The following is a 20,709-nucleotide window of genomic DNA, read 5'->3' as shown; positions in this document are numbered from 1 at the left end:
CTCGCTCCTAACTGGACCTCACATATAATGCATGTATTAGATGGGAGGCTACTTTTTAAAAAGCGGGCAGCAACTTTGCTCTCATCGGGGACATCTAATAAAGGAGTTGTTTTCTTCTCTTTTCACTGAGTCACAAAAGGAGACAGAGATGTGATATTGATAGGTATCTCCAGACAAATTGTTTAGGCTAATCAATACTCTGCCTCTATGACATGATAAATATTTCTGGCTTACAGGATTTACTTGTAACATTTTCAGAAAACCAAAAACTGGCATGCTGTTATTATAATCCTCTTAATCATTTATGACACCTCACTCACTGACCCATGGCAGGCATTTAAGGGTTTAGGGTTGGGGGTTTTTCTTTACAACTGCCCTTTAGCAAAATTAAAAGCTGGAGACACCTAAGGATGCTGTGCATAAACTCTGCAAGTCTGTGATGCTGTGGGGAGAAGAAAAAAAAGGAAAATAAAAACAAAGCAAACAGAAACAGTCAAGCCTGCCTCTGGAGAGAGGGTGAAGGCAAAGCCGCTCTAGCCTGGCAACAGCACTTATTTTGGCTGGTTTTCATCTGGGCTTGGCCTTTTGACAAGAGATGCAATTGAAGAAATCTTCACAGCCTCCATTTCTTCTTTTCAAAGGTCACCCATTCATAATCTTAAGGTAGAATAGAAAGCGTGAAGGGTTAGAGTGTTTTTCATGGCATAAGCAGGCCTTAACGAATGATCGAGACGCTGGGCGCATATGTGTGTGAATGAGCACACTGTCGTGCGCCTACAAGAGGACGGCTTCATCAATATGCATGCGGTTATGTGTGCGTGGGATTTCATGTGTTTACATGTATCACACTCCTGCCGTCTGTCTGCATTTAGTCTTTGTGTGTGAATGAATTTAGGCACTGAATCCCAGCTTCAGACGCTGATGGCGTCTCTCTTTCAGTCTCTACGATCTCTTCCTGAACTCCAAACTCTTATCCACTTCTGCCACTCCACCTGCTTTCTATGATGACCCCCATCAATTTTCATAATCATCCTTTTACTCTCCTTTATTATGAGCTTTCCATCTACCCATCTCTCCAAAGCTGTATTTTTCATCTCCCTCTTATCCCCTTCTCATCTCACCACCAGACAGCCTGAATGCACAGCCACATTAAGCCGGCTCAAGCTTCAGTCCTGTTCTCTTACATGAATTTTTCATTTGAGTTTTCAAAAATGATCGTCTCACAGGTGACAGGGTAGCTGTAAACAGTGCTGATGCAAAGTAGGTATGCGAATTTGGGCCAGTTTGAGATATTTCCAAACCAGTGTAGGGTATTAGCTGTTTGTTCTATCTTATAAATTCAAAATTATGATGTCAAGATGCTAATGCTATTAGAATATACATCATCCGTTTAAACAGCCCAATTCAAAAGTATTGAAAACAGGTGTCAATCCATCCATCCATCATTTTCCACTTATCCTTATCAGGGTTAAATCTATTTGGTCTACAATAAGTTCGGAAAAAAAACAAAACGTTTTTTGCTATCAGATTACACCGAAGAGGGCTGTTGGACTATAATTTTTCTCCTTTGGGACTGGATCACACCTCAGATAAATCAATAATACTTCCTACATCCGTCTCATCGTTATTTGAAACCACCAAGTACAAAATAAATGTATACAATCAATCATAAAAAAAAATTACAAAATACAAAAAGCTTGAAGATTTATTTGAAATATTAAAAAAAAAAACGTGTTTCATTTCAATATAGTCTTTCAAGGCTTTGGGGCAAGTTGTGAAAGTACATCCCGATTTTAAGGGAATGATGAATGCTGTGTTCTTGTCTTTGCTGGGGGACACAGTAATGATGAGATACATCAATCTGTATTATCACCCTACCGTCAGTCCACAACATCCAAGGGCAACAGAAATATTGCAGTCGCACAGACAATTTATCTTCGCACACCTGCTTATATACCCATAGGTACACGAAAGCGCTTCCCTCAAGATTAAGAACCTTGTGCGCTCTCATTCTGTAACTTATTCTCTATCTTAAAAACTGTAAAAAAAAAAAATAGTGATAAAAGTTTGATTTATAGTTACTATCGGATTTACTTTATCGAAAGTATAATAAGGATAATCCCTATTTCAATCAGTTGCAGCCATAATTTTGCTCCGTTTTCATTGGTAAAACTTTCTGTCGGATTAGAAGGTTCGTTTCTCTGATTGGTCTAGATACATAGAATCCCGCCCCTTCGTACCTGTCGATCTGTGAGAGGTCGCCTGAGCGTCCTAGAGCCCGCCTCTCGCATCCCTCCCGCCCCTCTCCGCCGGCGTTCAATCGTGAAGCGGATTGACGGTTGCAGCCTCGGTATGTGGCGCATGAGTGTGCGTTTCGGGATGTAACTGCGGTCTCCCGGAGTAGCGATACCAAATTAAATCATACCTTACACCCGAAGGAGTTAGATGATAGGATACCTGAGAGAAGTGGGCACAGCATAGGGAAGTATACGACAGTACGGAGCGGGGGGAAAGACGTGGAGCGGGGCAGGAGCAAATCCAGCCGACACTGCGCGCAGAAATGGCGGAGCAACACGCAGCCAGCGACGGCAAGCACAAAGCGTCCACCAACGCCGGGGGCTCGGTGCACGGGAACAGTCGACCCGGCGCCGCGGGTGGAGGAGGGGGCAAAGGAGGCCTGTCTGGCGGACTGACACAGCCAGCTGGGTGGCAGTCTTTACTCTCGTTTAGCATTCTTTTTCTGGCCTGCCTGGCGGGATTCAGCTCCAGACTTTTTGCGGTGATCCGGTTCGAGAGCATCATCCACGAGTTCGACCCGTGGTAAGCTAGCTAACTACTGTCTGCTGTTCGCTGGTTACACTTGCTTGTAATGGAAATGAGAGACTGAGAATTTAATCCCTACAGAGGGGAGGTATTTTTTTTTTTTAAATTAAACACGACGTATATTTATTTATCTACTTGCTTTGCTTTACGCTTTATAAAGTTAGCACAATCGCAGCGGTGTTAAGTTTTTGAATGCAGCTCAGCTTTAACTTTAATTTTGATTTCGTGCTGTGGTTCGTTAGCGGCTCATGCTCGTTATTACACAGCATGCCCCCCCCCCAAATGACCCTGGCACATACACTTGTATATACGGGCTCGGTGGCCCAATGTGCAGCCCATCTGCGGGACCTTGACATTTAAATATGATAAAGAGCTAGCTAACTAGTCTGGTTTGACCAGTTGTGTGTTACCCAACAGTAGGTTTGTGTACTTGCTGCAGTGAGCTCTGCCTTGAGTCTTCAGCTGCAGGAACTTTATTCGGATTGAAAGAGCAGAGAAAAAAATAAATAAATCTGCATTTTAACCAGTGAAAATGTAAAATAGTTAACAGCCTGATTATTTTACTCGTGTGCTTGATTGATGTGTTTGATTGATTGAAGTAGTTTGGTTTTCTCATGTCTTATTGTTGCTTCGCTACATCTTGAATGACCAGGGTCTCTTGCAAGCTTCCAGCCGGTGCTTCTCGTAACAGCAGGTTGTAACCCGGAAGCCAACTGATCCGATCTGGCGTGTCTGTCATCACAATGGAGAATTATTCCGCTTTGTAACAGTGTCACATGGGCTCACAGGCGGCCGCCTGGTTGCCCTGTCATTCCCTCATTGCTCTCTTATATTGTGTGGCATTCAACGAGGCAGCAGAACTGATGCATCCATTTATTAATTTTCAAGGACAGGTGCTCCATCTAGTTCAGGGTGACACTTGCGTCTTCAATTATGTTGATAACTTGATTGCATTTAAAAGCCAAGGGCCAAGGCTTATGGCTGTGGGAGGTTCTGCGTGGTTCAGATGAGCTTGCTCCTTTTCTCAGACTGGAATTTGCTGAAAGGGCTGACCTTAGCGCTGTTAATGAGTAGTCCCATGTGTCTTGCACTCATTAGAAGCTGCTTTTACAACCTTCATATTTCCCGATTAAAGTTTGGGGGGGTAGTCATAGAGCTTTTGGATACAGTATATTATCTATGGTACTGTGCTGCATTTCACAGTAGCAGTGGGAGCTGTTTTGCCTCAGTATAAAGCTATAATGTGGCACCCGTTTCCACAGTTGCAGAGCAAGAATGGCACAGGTCTTTGGCAGCATGTCACAGGAAAGAAAGCAAAGACATTCTTTGATATTCAGAAGTTTAAAAAGCCCTCGCAGCAACGAGTAGTCTGCATCTGTTCTCAATTTTTGTCCCCCCAACACAAAACAAAGCACCGTTTCAACCGTCTGTTGCCAGCTTAAATGTGTAAAACTGTAAATTCTGTCGCATTGGAGTGTTTTTATTTTAATTTTATAATGCACAGTATCCTTATTAAAGTGGAGACTTGCATCAAAAAAAATATATCTACAGTTAGCTGTTCATTGATACTAAATTGTCCTCCTCCCCTTGTGTCATGTTTTGAACAAGAACCGACTGACATCTTAATAATTCATACTCCTAACAATCCGACAAACCTGACCCTCCCTTGGGTTTTTACTTTGAGTGTCCTTTTTAAACATGTACTAATGTTTGTTTGGTCATCTTTTAAAGAGTTTTGTAATTATGTTTCATCAAGCACTATAACTTTCTCACTTTTGTGACAGAAAGAAATTGTGTGTTTTTTGTTTTGTTTTTTCCAGCTGTGTGAACACTGGATGCTGATTGGAAGTCAGCACCAGACACACCATCAGTGCCGTTGTCCGTTGTTGTCTAAGCGCTTATTGTTTTTTATTGTTTTTTTTCCCCCCCTCTGCACAGAGCTTCAAATTATCAGCAGCTAACCATTACGTTAAACAAGCTGGCAATTTGAAGAATCAAGATTGGATTTACAAGCACCCAAATGTCAAGCTTATTCTGCAGTATGCAAATGCTCTGAGCTGTGCTGATTTTTGCAGAAGGGTCGCTGCCGTGGTTCGGCTATATCTGGCTGTGCTAATTTTAATTTCCTAATATTTGTTTATTTAAAAATCAGGGGGGATTAGTTGGCATTCAGGTGGGATTCATTTATTTATTTATTTTCATCCATTGATTGAGCTAATTAGGGTTCGTGCCAAGAAAGGTGTAAAGCCTGATGGCTGGGACACTCCAAGGGTGGGTGGAGGACATAGGTGCCAGCCTGCTGTGTGGCACAGATGGAACAGTACGGCTGCCTAGGTGCAGACACAGTGTGTAGCTACTAACGGCCAACTTCTCTCTCCTAAAGTAAGGTAAGGTGCACTATGTCAGCAAAAGAACAAAAGAATCACTTAACCCCATTTACATAAAGATAAATGATGATTTGGCTCACAATAACTGGAGTACATTAGGAGACTGGCATAGCCTAGATGGCTAGTGCTGTTCATCTGTTGTTTGCCTAGGCTGCTGAACAGGACAAGGAGAAGTGTCACTGGAGGGGCAGCTGATTGCCGCAAACAGTGGACCAGCACCTTTTATGTAGTATTATTCATCCGTTCTCTTCCGCTTATCCTTGTCAGGGTCGCAGAGGCTGGAGCCCATCCCAGCTACTGAAGGGCTAAAGGCAGGCTACACCCTGGACGCGTCGCCAGTCTATTGCAGGGCTACCAGATAGAGACAGACAACCATTCATTCACATTCAAACCTATGGGGAATTTTAGATTTACTAATTAACCTAACCCACTAGCTTTCCTCCCACAGTCTTTTGCCCTGGCCAAGTAATGGAATCGAATTCAGGACCCCCAGGACCTCTTTGCTGTGAGGAAACGGTGTCACTGTGCTGTCGTGTATATAAATGACAGGGGTAGTCTGGAGTTTTAAATATTCAGTTATCATTAAGCTACAAAACAACGTATTTAAAATAAGCTTATGGAATGTCATAACATTTATCGTCATCTAGAGTCACATTGTGTTTCTGAGAAGCTCTTATACTGATAACGTCCGAGCACATCCCAGATTCTCAGTGGGGTTAATGTATGGACTCTTTGGTAGCCACTAGAGGCGGGGTTCACTTCAGATACTTGGGATATAATATTACTGTGATTTTTTTTTTTTAATTTAATTTAATTTAATTTTTTAATAATTTTTTGATATACTGCAGTAACATAAATTGCAATTTATCACTTTTCTTTTTCAACAGCATAGTATGTCCTTAAAGATAAACTTTGCCAACACCTGTTTTATCCAGTAATACGAAGTTATCTCACTTTATTTCGTCCATAGCTGCAAAATGAGATTGCTGACACTCAACAAAACCTACCATAAATGTTGCAGTCTGCAGTCAGTCTGTGGTTGAATGGGGTCATGTTGGCAATTGCATCCAACCTGTTTTGGGTAATACGGCAATTTGCTTTGGTAAATTGTCAAAAATCTCACATGTGTTGCAGTCTACATAGACAGAAATTCACCAGTTGCATAATTCACATTTAACCGTTACACTTTTTTTTTTTTTTGTCAGCAACCCCCCCCCCCCCCCCTTTAATCGAGTATAAATCTGCTACAGCAGTACAGGGTCATGTGAGATTGTTGTTGGTGATCTTTGAAGAATTTGCTGTTTTACACGTTCACCCAACAAGCCAACGATTACCAGTTCGGTTCTGAGAGGGGGGCACAAGTCCCTCTGAAGTCCATCAGGAAGAGCGCCAAACATGTGACCCCTTGTGTAGAAGGGAACAGCCAGAAGTAGCTTTATCATGCATAAAAATACCAAACTCATTTTTGCGAGTAGCTGTAAGGTTTGCTTTGTAAGGGGACTTTTTCCCTGCATCACATGCTTGTGAATTAAATTAATTGGGTTTTCAGAAGCTGTTCGGAAAAGAGATTTGATACTCACTGGTGGTGTGCTACTTTTTCAGATTCTTCAGCTCAGGGTTGTACAGATTACCAGTTCAGCACAAGCATTGCTTTTTAGATGCAGTAATGTCAGTCAGATAACACTCAGATTAAATGATTGATTAATTAAAGCATCAAAATAGTCAGTCGGGTTTCCAGGCTCCAAGCTCATCACTGCCCACAGATATGTTAAGCATAAATGTGGGGAGTAATAAGTGAATATCCGGCTGGCAGCACTGCAGTGAAAGGTTAGAGAGAGAAATTGGAAGTTCTGGACATTAAATAGACCGCCAAACTGGGAGGGTGTGTGTGAGTGTGTGTGAGACGCAGTGCAGCCCAAGTTGGCTGCTTTCAGACTTGGCTCAGTATAAGGCCAGGGATTTTTTTGAGTCATTAAAATGAAGACGGTGACCTGTCATGACAAAATGAATGTAACTGATAGCGGGAAGATTAATTTTTATCATGAAATTGAGAACAAGACAGCCTGAGCCTTCCTTGGGATTAACTCGGGCTGCTGAGAGCTGGGTTTTGCTGGTAGTCAGTGGTTGTTTGTTGTGGGTTAAATCTTATCCTTGGAGTGTCATCTTCAGCCTGGCTGTCCGTATTGTTTAAGTTTATTAGGAATCTCTCAGCTCTGAGCTCTTTCTCTCTCTCTCTCAGCTCTAAACAAAGTACATCTTCTCTGTATTTAAAGTGCAATGTTAAATACTGTGTGCTCAGCTCCAGTTGCATATCTGCATATAACTTCAGTTCGACAAATCCTTACAGCTGAAAAACGTTTGAATTTGCAAGGGTCATGTTTAGGTGAAGGTGAGAGAGATGATTGTGCTTGTGCCTTCTCCTGCTGTGGAATTCATGCAATCTGTGCACACATTTACTAAAGCAGTGTTACCGGGTCAAGACAAGATTTTTAAATGGGAGCCATTGGAAAACTGCCTAACATGCTCTAAAGGATATTCCTGTTATTTCATCACACTTGCCTAAATTCTCTTTTTCACTGTGCTCTTGTTTCTGGGCTTAAAATGTACAAAACGACTTCCTCTCCCTCCCCCCAAAGAAATCCTTAAAATTTTAACACTTTGTCAGCTTTGTTCTTGATCATCGCTGTTGGAAACCTGCAAAACTGGAGGCTCTATTAGTACGACAGCTGGATAGCAATGCAGAATCTTTCCCATCTTCTTTTTTTGGGGGGGGTGATAGTGACTTTGATGTAAGATGCAGAGGAAAACATCCAATGATTATGACCTGTTTTTGAGTGTTAATAGAAAAACAAGACGTGTGAAATGTCAGCGGTTTCACAGATACATTATACAGTCCTTTGCTGTTTCAGACAACACTCTGATATGAGTTAACACCTCAGAAATGATGTTTTAGTGTCTCTGATTGCTTTAATAATGTGGTCTATGATGGACTTTGAGTGTTTTTCACCCTCCTTTAATTCTGTCTTTTTCAAAACTTTTATCTGAAAGTAGATTAGGCCAGCAGCTGCTGGCACAGCAACATGTGAGCTAATGCTGTAGTGTGGGAAAATGGAGAATAAGTTGTGACTGATCTTTCCACCAGACACTTGGCTGGAGCTGTGATCCTTGCTTAAACCCCCAACTGTCCGGCAGATTATAAAATATTCAGCGCAGATTTGGTGTCCAGTTACCTGAAGCAGGATTTTTTTCCCCTAAGGAGCCCATCCTTCCTGATATTATGCTTGGTACTTACAAGGAAGACTTCCATTAAGTCTTGGTTAACGGGTTGGAGTTGACCACAGCTGCGTATTAGTATTTTACAGCATGCCCCAGTGCCAAAGCTAGCTGCTATATTTCTATTCCACCTTTGCGCTGAAGTTATGTCACAGCACCTAAAGGACACAGGAAGAGTTTCTTTTCCTCTTCCTTACAGAACTTTCATTTTCTGTTTTCTCCCCAGTCAGGAGACTTCATATCAAGCCTCTGATGATTAAGTGCTGTTTTGGAGGCAAGGCTTCCCAGCGGACTAGTGTCAGGCATTGCAGCGAGGTTTGCGAATCTGAGGAGCGCTCCATGTGTGAAGACAGGAAGCGACAGATCTCTTCCAGGGCACCTGGGGCATGTGTCGCTGAGCTGCTCCTGGCAGGAAACAGCAACAGGCCTGGGGTAGCCGCTGCCTAGTACAATGAAAGTCACACAAACAACCCAGTCTTCTGTTGTCATTTGATTTTGGATCTTTATTTCTTCTAACAGAGACCAAGGTTTTGGATTTGTTTTAAATGCCTGTTCATGATTGAGAACTGAGACTACTTGAATTTACTTTCTTTATACCCTTTGTTCTGAGGTTGTGTTAATGGCTTTTAGTCGAGCCTGGCCTGTATGCATAAAAGGAAAGATGTGTTAAGTGCATAGGTAACAAACAAGTTTGCAGTTATCACAAAGACACCACGTGACTGATACTGCTAAGCCATTGTACTGCAGGCATTGCATTGAGTATTGAAGACAATGGTGTTAGTGCTCCTCTTATAGACAAACTGTAAGCGTCTATGTTTTAGCCAGTGTTGCTCATTAGCTGTTTTTGAAAGCACTGGCAAGATCGCCACCTCTCTGGTTTCACTCGTCAGCTTTTCAGAGAACACACGACTTTGCAGACCCCTTCGTGGAGGGTCATGGCACTGTGAGAGAGGTAGTTCAGTTTGTTAGTGTGATGAATTGCCCCTGCCTCACATTCAGAGCTGTACTCACCCACATGTTAGCAGCTTTTAAAGGACGTGTGAAGCCAGTTAAGTATTTGTTTAACTTTACATTTAATTACACTATGGTCAGAGAGGTTTGAACATAGTCCCCTGTTTATATAGGGCACGGTATAAAAGAGCCTTGGTTTATTATTCATTACAAATTAGCTTGAGCCTGTCGTCTGCCTTAGCTTTCTAAACCACAGTCTTATAAATTTTGGCAGCCGTTTGCTAATGAGATTTTAAGAGCATTGTCCTTTGACATTGTGCTTCTTGTTCGAGGCTAAGAGTATGATTATGCACTCTATAATTTTTAACATTTAAAGATGTAAATGGCAGTGTTTCCAGTGTTGTGCCATTCGTTCACCTTTGGACCGCCGGTCTAATAAATTTCAGGCCACATTGTTTAAAAAAAGGTAAGACTTCTCTTTTGTTAAAAATTTATTCAGGTGCTGGCAAATGCACTACAGATTATTTATCAGAATTGAAAGGCTCGCTTTGGTGGGAACATTTAGTGCAGCATACTGTGCAGATTTGCGGTTGCTGCCAGAGTAGCCTGTCTAATATAGATCGAATACATCTGTCAAACTCCGAAGACGGTTATGTGCTTGGTAAGATGCTACCTTTCAGCTGAATTCGCCCACAAACATTCACATAGTATATGAGGGGGCAGGAGCGATACAGACGGGTACGCTTCTTTGTCGTTCTTTTGAAAGAAAAGGCTAGTGATCATAAAACACGCTCACACTGTGGTCACAAAGCCTCCAGACAAACGTGACTGAGGGGAAAGGAAGCGAAAACAATGTTTAGCAATCGGCTCTAAAAAACGATCAATGTGACAATAAACAGCTTGGTGTGTGTCACGCAAAGTGAAAATGTGTGGTCGATCCATCTTTTATCCAGCTGTTTGGCGTTGTCATGGAGTCTCTGACGCGATCGTTGTTCCGTGACCGCTCATGCTGGAGTATCCATCCATCTAGGAGGGGAGTAGGGGGGCAACAGATCGAGAGACGTGTCTGCTTAACAGATGCAAGGCCGTAATTGAGAGCACTCGTTGAATACCGGCGCACTTTTGTTTAGTCTTTTTGTTGAGAAGACACATTGGTCGAATTGAGTAACTGGTCAGCAGTAAGTTTTCATGCTTTGAGTTTGCTCAGCAGCACAACCGTCGAGCAATGCCTTCACCCTTCCGTCTGTGGAATAATAGTTTTTATAGGGGCGCCTCTGTTATTTTTAGAGCTTCGTGAAGAGCTTGACAAGTGAGAATTGTTTCTTGCACTTGACTAAACAATGCGAGACCAACAGGTGTATATAGTGATGCTTGCGCAGAACCAGCATAAAAGTAGTGCTCCTCCCGAGGGGGAAAAGAGTAGAGTTCGACTGAAGCAAGAAACCTAATATCTGCTTGTTAAGACAGACTGAAAATAATCCACAGCACCAAACCACAAACAAGGTAACAAGTCTGACAATGCTGCCTTGAATGTTGCCTCACTCTTACTGCATTCTTTTTCGCCTTCACTTTGGCTTTGAAGTGGTCCTCGATGCACTCTGGATGGTTCAGGGCGAAGTTGGGTGTAGGGAACAAAGAAGATCTGTGCTTATCATACATCCCTGTCCTCTTACTGACAGGAGTCAGCATGCAGCTCAGTGGGCGAGCGCACCTGCATACAGAGAGGAGAAGAAAGGAGGAGTGAGAGAAACGGCGATAGGATAGTAGGAGGCGGAAAGAGAGAGAAGAAATTAATGCCTGCCAGGCATTCAAACAGAGGGAGGCTTTGGCGGTGAAGCCAAAGAAATTTTATTGTTCCAAATAACTGCTTTATCAGTTTGTTTGTGTGCATGTTCATGTGTAATATATGTGCTGTATGGTTTTATGGAGGGGGAGGATAGGGTTGATGTATTATTTTGTCGGCCTCTGCCTCAGGTTAAATTGAATGTCTTCTGTAGCTGATAGACTACTTACACCAGAGTCCATTTAATAAGATCGGCTGCTTAAAGCGTCTCTGAAGCATTACTGAATAGTTCAAATAGCTCAACTCGGCTTATTCTTGAGTAATTTTTCCTCTTTTCAATTTAATCCCTCCAACATTTTGCAGAAAGTCCCTAGAAACTTGCTGCTTAGCATCAGCAGGGAAGCTAGGTAGATGGCTAAGAGCTGGTTTAATCAAATAAATACCAAAGAAAGGGTTATTGCGAATGTCAAGTAGTTTTCTCCACAACGAGGTGATAAAAAGTGGTAGTTGTTCAGGCTTTCTACTCCGTGAGCTGGTTATGTTATATTGAGTTTTGGGTGCACGTTTCCCTGCTTAATTTTGTTTATTGTGCTTGTTGGCTCAATCCCTTGTTGGAGGATTGGCTAGCTCTCAGGTTGGCACGTCTTAAATGCCTTTTGTTCTGCGTCGTCCAGATTTTGTTGTCTTCATTTGAAGTCTTTTGCTTATTTTCCTTGTTTCAAGGTAGGTTTTATGTAAGCTTCTAGCATATCTTTACATCTCAGGTGTATGACTCACTCATCAGTCTTTTGATCGCTCTGTAAATAAAATGAATCAAGTCTCTGATTTTATTGCAGTTACTATAAAGGGTTACACGGCCGCTGTTTGTTTCTCCTCCTGTGTTGTTTTTCAATATATCGTCTCTCCTTAGAATTTTAATATACTCTGGAGGTTTCACGTCTCTTGGGTTTACATGGGTTTGTTCTGGGTGCTTTGGTTTCCTTCTTCAGCAACGAGGATGTTTTGGGATTTAAAGCACTCCTGCTATTGTCCTCGACTAAGCCACTGGCCTCAGACTTAAGTTGGTCCCCAAGGGCCCGTGTATCTGCTTCCTATAGCTCTTAAGAAATTAGTACTTTCTAATGAGAACAATGTAACGGAGACTTGCAGTTTTAGGAGATCTGGGTTTTTCTTCTCGTATAAAAGAATTCTGGCACCAACCAAAGAGGTTTGGGCCATCCACCAAAAGATTTTTTTGATAAGCGGAGTTTAATTTACTTGAGATCTGTTTATTAGATCAGAAATTAAACTATACAGGTTTCCTAAGATAACGCTTACCTTAACTGTATACAACCTATTTATACTTGTATGCATAGTTGTCTCACAAAGGCCCTGGAGATGTACTGACTAAACCTAATGTTTATTAAACACTTAACAACCCACTGACAGTATGATGGGCATATTCTTTTTAAATGTGTATAAGAAGCAGAATGGTATCTAAGTGCTGTGTGAAGTCGAAATGTTGTATTTTTCCGTTTGTGGTTTCCATGCCATAAAAAAAAGAAACAGGAAGTGGAGTTTCACTTCCTAAATTGAAACCAATGTGAAATTAGACTGACTTGAGCTTTGTGAGCTGAATATCAATATATCTTTGTGATTGACAGTACAAAAGTGTATTTGATTTATTTTACAAGGTTTGATTTAGATTTGACTGTCGTAAAACTCTGAAACATAGCGAGGCTGGAAACCAGTGACCTGAAAAGATTACTTGGGAATTAATCAGTTAAAAGTGTTGCCAATCAATTTGCCTTGGATTGATTAACCTGTGAGTTGTTGAAGCTGTATTGCCGTTTCTGTTTTTCCCCAGACTTTAGGTTTCCAGGTGATTAAAGTCAACTGCAGCCGCAGGGAGCTGTGGAGTTTATATTAATCAGCCGACACGTTCGCTTGTGTTAAGAGAAAGCGAAGACAAAAGTGGGATGAAAACACAGCTGCGGATTATAGCTGTATTCAGAAATTCCTAGTAGAATTTTTAATATTCAGAATAAATACCGATTTGCTGGATGTGTTTTGTGTTATGAGCAGGCCACAGTATACTGCTACTCTGCCCACTGTAAGGCCGCCAGTGGGCATCTTTCCATTTTGGCAGCACCCCATCTCTTGTTTTTCTGGTGCAGATGTGTCCATTGTTCTGCTCTTGTGTTTGTTTTCATTCCCCTCGGCCCATTGAGAGCGGATGACTTTATTGTCACAGCCTAGCTGCTGGTAAGCTCACCTGGTGTGACATTATGGATCGCTGTGGTCTGAGGCCACAGCTTTGTTTCAAGTCAAGAGAACAGCCTAGAGCCAGGCTGGGACTGATAGAGGAGCGGGTGGAAGAGAGATCAGGGCAGAGAATGAGAAACTGCAGATGGACGAATGAAGGCGTCTCAAGCACGACATAGTGACAGCTGGAATAGGTTGTCAATCTCTGACCGGTTGCAAAAAAAGCCTGTCATTTCATCAGGGTTATCCAGTAAAGCAGCTGGCAGGTAGCCTGGGTGAGCCACATGGCTCTGAAACAAGGTGACATTTTTATGCCAAAAAATGCTGCAATGAGCCTGATGTGTGATTACGTGATCGTTGGAGTTGAATGCAGGCAGCTCAGTAAAAGAACCAGTAAAGACTTTTATTAAGAATAGGATCCATGCTTTTGAGCGGTTTGATTATGTTTGCGGTAGATTTTTCTTTGTAGTTGGTGCTGTACTAACCAGACATTTAATTGTCTGAGGTCTGTTTCTTTGTCCAAGTCTATAAATGATACGATGAAGACTTTGGATTTTTCTCTCATGTTGTCAGAGATGGATTAGTCCTCCGCTCAACTTCTTTCTGCCAGCTTCAAAAAAAAAAGAGAAAAGAAAAGATGACAGTCCTGGATGTCTGCACGGCAAAGGTGAAATTTCTGCTGAACAAGACAAGTCGGGGAAACTAAGATTGAAATTAATCATGTGAAACACATTCATCAAGAAATTTAAAGGCCTCTAAAAATCCATTATCTACATTTAATATCAAATGAGAGGTCATTTCACCTATGGAGTTGTTCCTTTAGTCTGTTCAGCCAGGCCATGCTATATGTATAGTTTAAATAGATCACTGTAAAAACTGCCTTTGCAGTTGAAAGCCCGTTGTATTTGTTTCCATATTCATAAAGAATACCCTGTAGGCGCCCCTCAGATAATGTTGTTTCTCTTTAGGCATTGAAAGCTGCAAACTCTGTCAAGGACCTGCCTTCCACCTTTTCAATGGAGTGACAGAAGGCACAGTGTAATGCGAGTGCTTGCTGAGTGCAGGTTTACCCTCATGAAAGCTATGGCCATTGTTCCTATGCAGCTAACCTGCTGCTAAAAATGTCTGAGAAGTGCTTTGAGCATAGCATGACTCATTGTGGCTCCAGGCAACTCACAGCAGGCATCAGTGCACTTTCAGGCCATTAGATAAACAGTTTGTTTCGGCCTTAAGACATATTGGATTTTGGAGACATTCCTTTGAATTTTTAGTGAGGCATTATAGAATTATCGGTAGCTTTTAACCTTTTTACAGGGGGGAAGGGAAACAAGTATATAGAATAGAATTCAACTTTATTGTCATTGCACATGCACAGGTACAGGGCAACGAAATGCAGTTTGCATCCATCCAGAAGTGCTTTAGTGATATAGATATATTACAATATATATTAGCAATAATATAGATATGTGAGTATATTACAGAAATGGGTCTATTATGGTATGTTATAATGTACACGGTATGAAGTATGTTGTGAATATTCTATAACTAAGTATGCACAGGCTGTAGTGAGTACAAGCTATGAACAGGATATAAATATGAAAAACTATACAGAATATGAAATAAATAACTTTACAGAAATCTGAGATATACAGCTATACAGAAATGGGAACTATGCAAGTTGTAAACAGTTGTAGGATTAAAAATTATCAAATGTACAGAATGATTATTTACACAGAGCTATACAGTAGTGCAGTTAAGATAAGTGAGATATAATTCCTACAGAGGCTATATAAAGTGCTAGTGGTTGTAAGTGGTGGTTCAGTCCATGTTATTATTGTGTGTTTGAGGGTACAGTTGTCCATTGTGGGTGTGTGTATGTTCAGTCCATGTGTTAACGTGGGTCAGATGTCAGGAGGCAGAGTTCAGGAGTCTGACAGCTGTGGGGAAGAAGCTGTTCCGGTACCTGGTGGTCTTAGTCCGGAGGCTCCTGTAGCGCCTCCCAGAGGGCAGGAGGGTGAAGAGTCCATGTGATGGGTGACTGGGGTCTTTGATGATTTTCCCAGCCCTTTTCAGACACCGCTTCCTGCAGATGTCTTTTATGGCAGGAAGTGGTGCTCCGGCGATGCGCTGGGCAGTTTTCAAGACCCTCTGCAACGCCTTCCGGTCCGAGGTAGAGCAGTTCCCGTACCAGACTGTTATACAGTTGGTCAGGATGCTCTCGATGGTGCAACGATAGAAGTTCACCAGGATGTCTGAGGACAGGTGGTTCTTCCTCAGTCCTCAAGAAGAAGAGGCGCTGGTGAGCCTTCTTGACCAGCTTGGAGCAGTTGGTCGTCCAGGTGAGATCCTCGGAGATGTGGACTCCCAGGAACTTGAAGCTGCTCACACGCTCCACAGCCATCCCCTTAATGTGGATGGGTGGATGTGGGTCAGCATTCCTCCTGTAGTCCACGATGAGCTCCTTGGTCTTCTCTGTGTTAAGCAGCAGGTTGTTTCTGTCGCACCACTCAGCCAGACGACCCACCTCCTCCCTGTAGGCGGCCTCATCGTTGTCACTGATGAGGCCAATCACCGTGGTGTCATCTGCAAACTTAATGATGGTGTTGGAACCGTCAGCAGGTCTGCAGTCGTGGGTGAAGAGGGAGTAGAGGAAAGGGCTCATCACACAGCCTTGTGGTACACCGGTGTTCATCGTGATTGTAGATGAGCAGCGGTTATCCAGCCGGACATGTTGGGGGCGGTTGGTCAGGAAATCCAGTAACCATTTGCAGATGAGGGAACTGATGGCCAGGTCTGTCAGTTTCCTGATGAGTTGTGAGGGGTGGATTGTATTGAATGCTGAACTGAAGTCTATAAACAGCATTCTGGCGTATGTGTTGTTGTTGTCCAGGTGTGAGAGGACAGAGTGCAGTGTGATGGAGACTGCATCCTCTGTGCTCCTGTTCTGGCGGTATGCGAATTGGTGGGGGTCCAGGGTGGGGGGGAGACAGGATTTGAAGTGTGCTAGGACCAGCTGCTCTAAGCACTTTGTGATAATGGGGGTGAGTGCTACTAGGCGGTAGTCATTGAGGCTAGATGGGTTGGAGTTTTTGGGTATCGGGACGATGGAGGTGGATTTGAAGCAGGCCGGTACCACGGCATGGGCCAAGGACAGGTTGAATATGTCTGTGAGCACTCCTGCAAGCTCCCCAGAACACGCTCTGAGAACACGCCCGGGGATGCCATCAGGACCTGCAGCCTTGTGGACATTAATCCTGCTCAGCACTGCTCCTACATCGGTGGGGGAGAGAGTCAGAGGTTGGTGGCCTGGCGTCACGTCTGCTTCGGTTGTGGGGTTCCCTCGCTCAAAACGAGCATAAAAGTTGTTGAGCTCATTGAGGAAGGAGACATCAGAGGATGCGGGGGAGGGTTTGGTGGTCCTGTAGTCTGTAATGGTCTGGAGTCCTTGCCACATGCGTCGGGGTTTGGAGTTGGAAAAGTGTTCTTCTACCTTCTTTTTGTAATGGTGTTTGGCTTTTTTGATGCCCTTCTTTAGATTAGCCCTGGCTGTGCTGTAGGCGTGTGCATCTCCTGACCTAAAGGTGGTGTTGTGGGCCTTCAGGAGGAGACGAACATCCCGGTTCATCCAAGGCTTCTGGTTGGGGTACATGGTGATCAGTTTCTGGGTGGTGACACTGTCTGTGGTTTCGGAGATGTAATCCAGTACAGATGAGGCATACTGGTCCAGGTCTGTGTGGGTAAACATATTCCAGTCTGCGTTTTTAAATCTGCCCTGGAGCACTGCGTCTGTCCCCTCTGGCCACACTTTAATTGTCCTCACAGCAGGTTTCACACGTTGGATGAGTGGTGAATACCTAGGTATATTCAGGGGACTGTATGAATGGGATGTCAGTTAGCTCTAGTAGTCTAACTCAAACCCCCCCCCCCCCCCCCCCCCAAATCCAAAAAACCCCATACTTTTGTACTGTAATGTACAAAGCTTGTCCAGACTGGTTAAAAGCATTTCTCGTAGAGGAAAGACTAGGGATGGGTATCGTTTAGGTTTTATCCGATACCGGTGCCAAATCGGTACTTTTGAAACGGTGCCGGTGCTTAAACGGTGCTCGAACCGGTGCTTAAAGAATGGAGAACACAAAATTGGTCCAAAAACCTCTCATGTTCAGCTGGTTCACCAGGCCATCAGACTGCTGAACACGTCATAGACACCTCAGCTTCACTACTGGAACTTTAACATTATGCACTCCATACTGTACAGTAATGCCACTGTTTTGCACATGTCTCAACTCTGTATATTTTATATATTTTATTTATTGTTTACTCTATTTAATTTGTAAAATATGTCTACACACACACACACACGTAGGAAAATATTTACTATACACATCCAGAAATGCATATACTATTATATATTGTATATATATTTATTAGTTTCAGATGTAGCCATTCTTGTATTTTGCTTGTTTACATTATTGTATTTTGCACAACTCTGTTGCTTGTGAAGCTCGCACACAAGAATTTCACTCACATGTGCTGTACCAATGTACCTGCACATGTGATGTGACAATAAAAGTGATTTGATTTGATTTGGTTTTTGTAAAAAGATAACAATGTTAGCCTTTTCTGCAGCTATAGGGCATATATGGTATCACTCTTGGCTGGAAGCAGTGCTTAATCAATGGAAAAAACACAAACTTTGTCCAAAAACCGCTCATGTTCAGCTGTTTCCCTCTTTTTCTTTGGTCATTTTAGCCTTTTTGGCCAGGGTGAAGGGAGTATCTGCCATCAAACAAGAAGACAGCCGCATGTAGATATGATGATGTTTGCTAGTTCACCTTACATGCATTAATTTAATAACGTGGTTAGCCTACTCAACGTAAATTACTCACGCAGAGAAGAACGGCTGCTGCTGCTGCCATCATCATCCGTCATCATTTCTGCTACACTGGCAGGGCTAGGGGCCAGGACTCTCCTCTTCGTGTTTTTGGGTATGTTGCTAACTCCGGGTCCGATAACAGGCACCACACCGCAGTAGATGCGCTCGGTGTGAGGTCTCGCAGCAAGCTATCAAATACAGCGCATTTCTTGGTTTTTGGAGAGAAAAAAAAAACGCTATGCGTCGCCAGGTGTTTCATCGGATTTGAGGAGTTACCTCCTTTGACAGTATCAGCTTAAAGCACTTGTTGCAGGCTGCTGAGTTTGCATCTTTTGCTGTGAAGTACAGCCAGACTTTTGACCGCTTCGCCTTGGGCATTTTTAATCTGTAGCTCTGCATAAAAGAACGTACGTACCTGGCCCCGCCTACTATCCTCGGAAACGTAAAATGATTGGCTAGAAGTGTATCACAGCTCAGGAAAAAAAAGCACCGAAATAAAGCACCGAAATGTGCGCTGCTTTTCGGTCTGGTTACTACCGTTTATGTCACCGGACACCGGTACCCATCCCTAGGAAAGACCAATTTGATAACCATTCAGAAGTGGATAACAGCTGACACTTTTGAGCTCTCTAGGTGAGACTTTCAAATCTTGCCTGCTTTCTCTGCTCTGCACACCTGGTTATCTGCTGCACCAACTCAGCTTTTTCAATACTGTGGACAATGTCCTCGAGTATCTCAAAGTTGTATGCTTTCTTGTGTGTGTGTATGTCACACTCCAGGGAAGTGCCAGTCTGGTCAATATCGTTGCCCTGAGCTTTATGTCCATCTGTCTGCCAAGTGTGAAAATGGGATTATGGAAGCTATTGCTGAACTTTTTTTTTTTTCTTCCCCCCCCCACTATAACAACTTAAATTCTCACAGATTCAATAGATAAGTTGGTTTGCATTTTACTTTTATTTTTATTTAACTGATGGTGTCATCTTGTAGCTCTACAGTCTGCAGAGACACAAATCTGCCTCATTTTGCCTTTTTTATGAAGTCTCCTTCTGATCCAAGCCTAGCCTTCAGAACTGATTTCTCTGAAATTAATACAGGAAATGATTTTCCACCCAGCCAGCTCTACAACTTAATGTCCTTGAGACATGTAGCACCCCAGCAGCAGAGGATCTTTTCCTTCAAAATTATGATCATTGTTCGGAGTATTATGTCTGCTGCAGTCCTAGATTTCCTAACATTAGTGTGGAATGACCCATTTGAATGAGATGTTCGTTTCTGCCATCCACACGCATCCTGAAAAATTGCTGTCAGTTTTTGAAGCCGCCTGTTTCTTTGTTCACCTTTGTGTGAAACAGTTTTTGCGTGATGGGTTAGGTAAAGTAACCGTTCTTGGACTCTGTTGAGTCACCACGGCAAACTGGCTGTCACGCTCAATTCTTTCTGAGTCAGCTACCATATGGATGCCAGGGTGGTGCCAACATATCCCTCCACATTCTCTCTTTTTATCAGCAGGAAAAATGGTGAGAAAGGCTGTCTGCTGTGGGGTTGCAAACTGAACAGGTTGTATGCACTTCAAGATGGATGTGGACAGAGCACATAGCCCCCCCAAGTCTAACAACTTTCCTGGCAGAAACCCTGCAATTCCTGTGTAATGGACACAGATGGTCCGCAAAACAAGAGCAAATATCAGATTTTATTTCGTGCTGCTATAGGGATGCTGAACATTTAATTCTTAGTCTTTAGGCTCATGCATTTCTCAAAGTCATTCCACTTATGCAAGCACAGGTTTTGTTGGCTTGGAGAGGCAGAAGGATCTAAAATTGAGCTTGAATGTTTGCTATTTCACTGATAACATTATAGAGCAATGTATAAAAAGCACAACAGATGCAGTTGAAGAAAAATCAAGACAGTGATAGTCTGGCATCCATCGTGGTCAACAAGGCCGACCCTGTTTCCACAGACCAGCCACTCCAGTGTCACCCACGAAGCGTTTTATTGTCACCAATATTATTTGTTGTTTTTTTTGTTTTTTTTTTTTTTTTTTTTGAAACTGCGTGTAATGTGGTATGGATCTGATAGGAAAAACTAGGAGCAGCTGTATTCTCATGGTAGTAATAAGGTATACCTGCTCTAAAGCATACCCTGGTTTTTCTCTTTTGTCTCTTAATGTGGCTGTAATTTACAGAAATGACAGCATATTGTATTTTGTACAATCATAAAGACTATAAACGCACCAGGACAGTGTTAACTGGGGACTGTTATACCTTTGACAGGTATAAAGACTGATGTTAGCAAACAGGTAGCAACATCTGGGCCTGTAAAATTGAGCCACTGTAAAAGTTCCAAAAAATTACAGTTCCTCAAGTGTCCGTCTGAGG

General features: G+C 42.7%; 1 protein-coding gene across 1 annotated transcript in view; it reads left to right on the top strand.

Moving 5' to 3' along the window:
* The first annotated feature begins 2,296 nt into the window (after positions 1-2,296).
* Positions 2,297-20,709, top strand: part of LOC113014370 (dolichyl-diphosphooligosaccharide--protein glycosyltransferase subunit STT3B) — a 103,465-nt gene continuing 85,052 nt past the window's right edge. The window contains exon 1 of the mRNA XM_026155846.1: positions 2,297-2,820. Coding sequence (XP_026011631.1) covers positions 2,561-2,820 — 260 coding nt within the window. The 5' untranslated portion in view covers positions 2,297-2,560. The remainder of the gene's footprint in view (positions 2,821-20,709) is intronic.

This window comes from Astatotilapia calliptera, chromosome 22, assembly GCF_900246225.1.
Source record: "Astatotilapia calliptera chromosome 22, fAstCal1.2, whole genome shotgun sequence".
NCBI classification, from domain to species: Eukaryota; Metazoa; Chordata; class Actinopteri; order Cichliformes; family Cichlidae; genus Astatotilapia; species Astatotilapia calliptera.
Note: the sequence above shows the minus strand (reverse complement) of the source record. Positions and strands in the feature narration are given on the sequence as shown.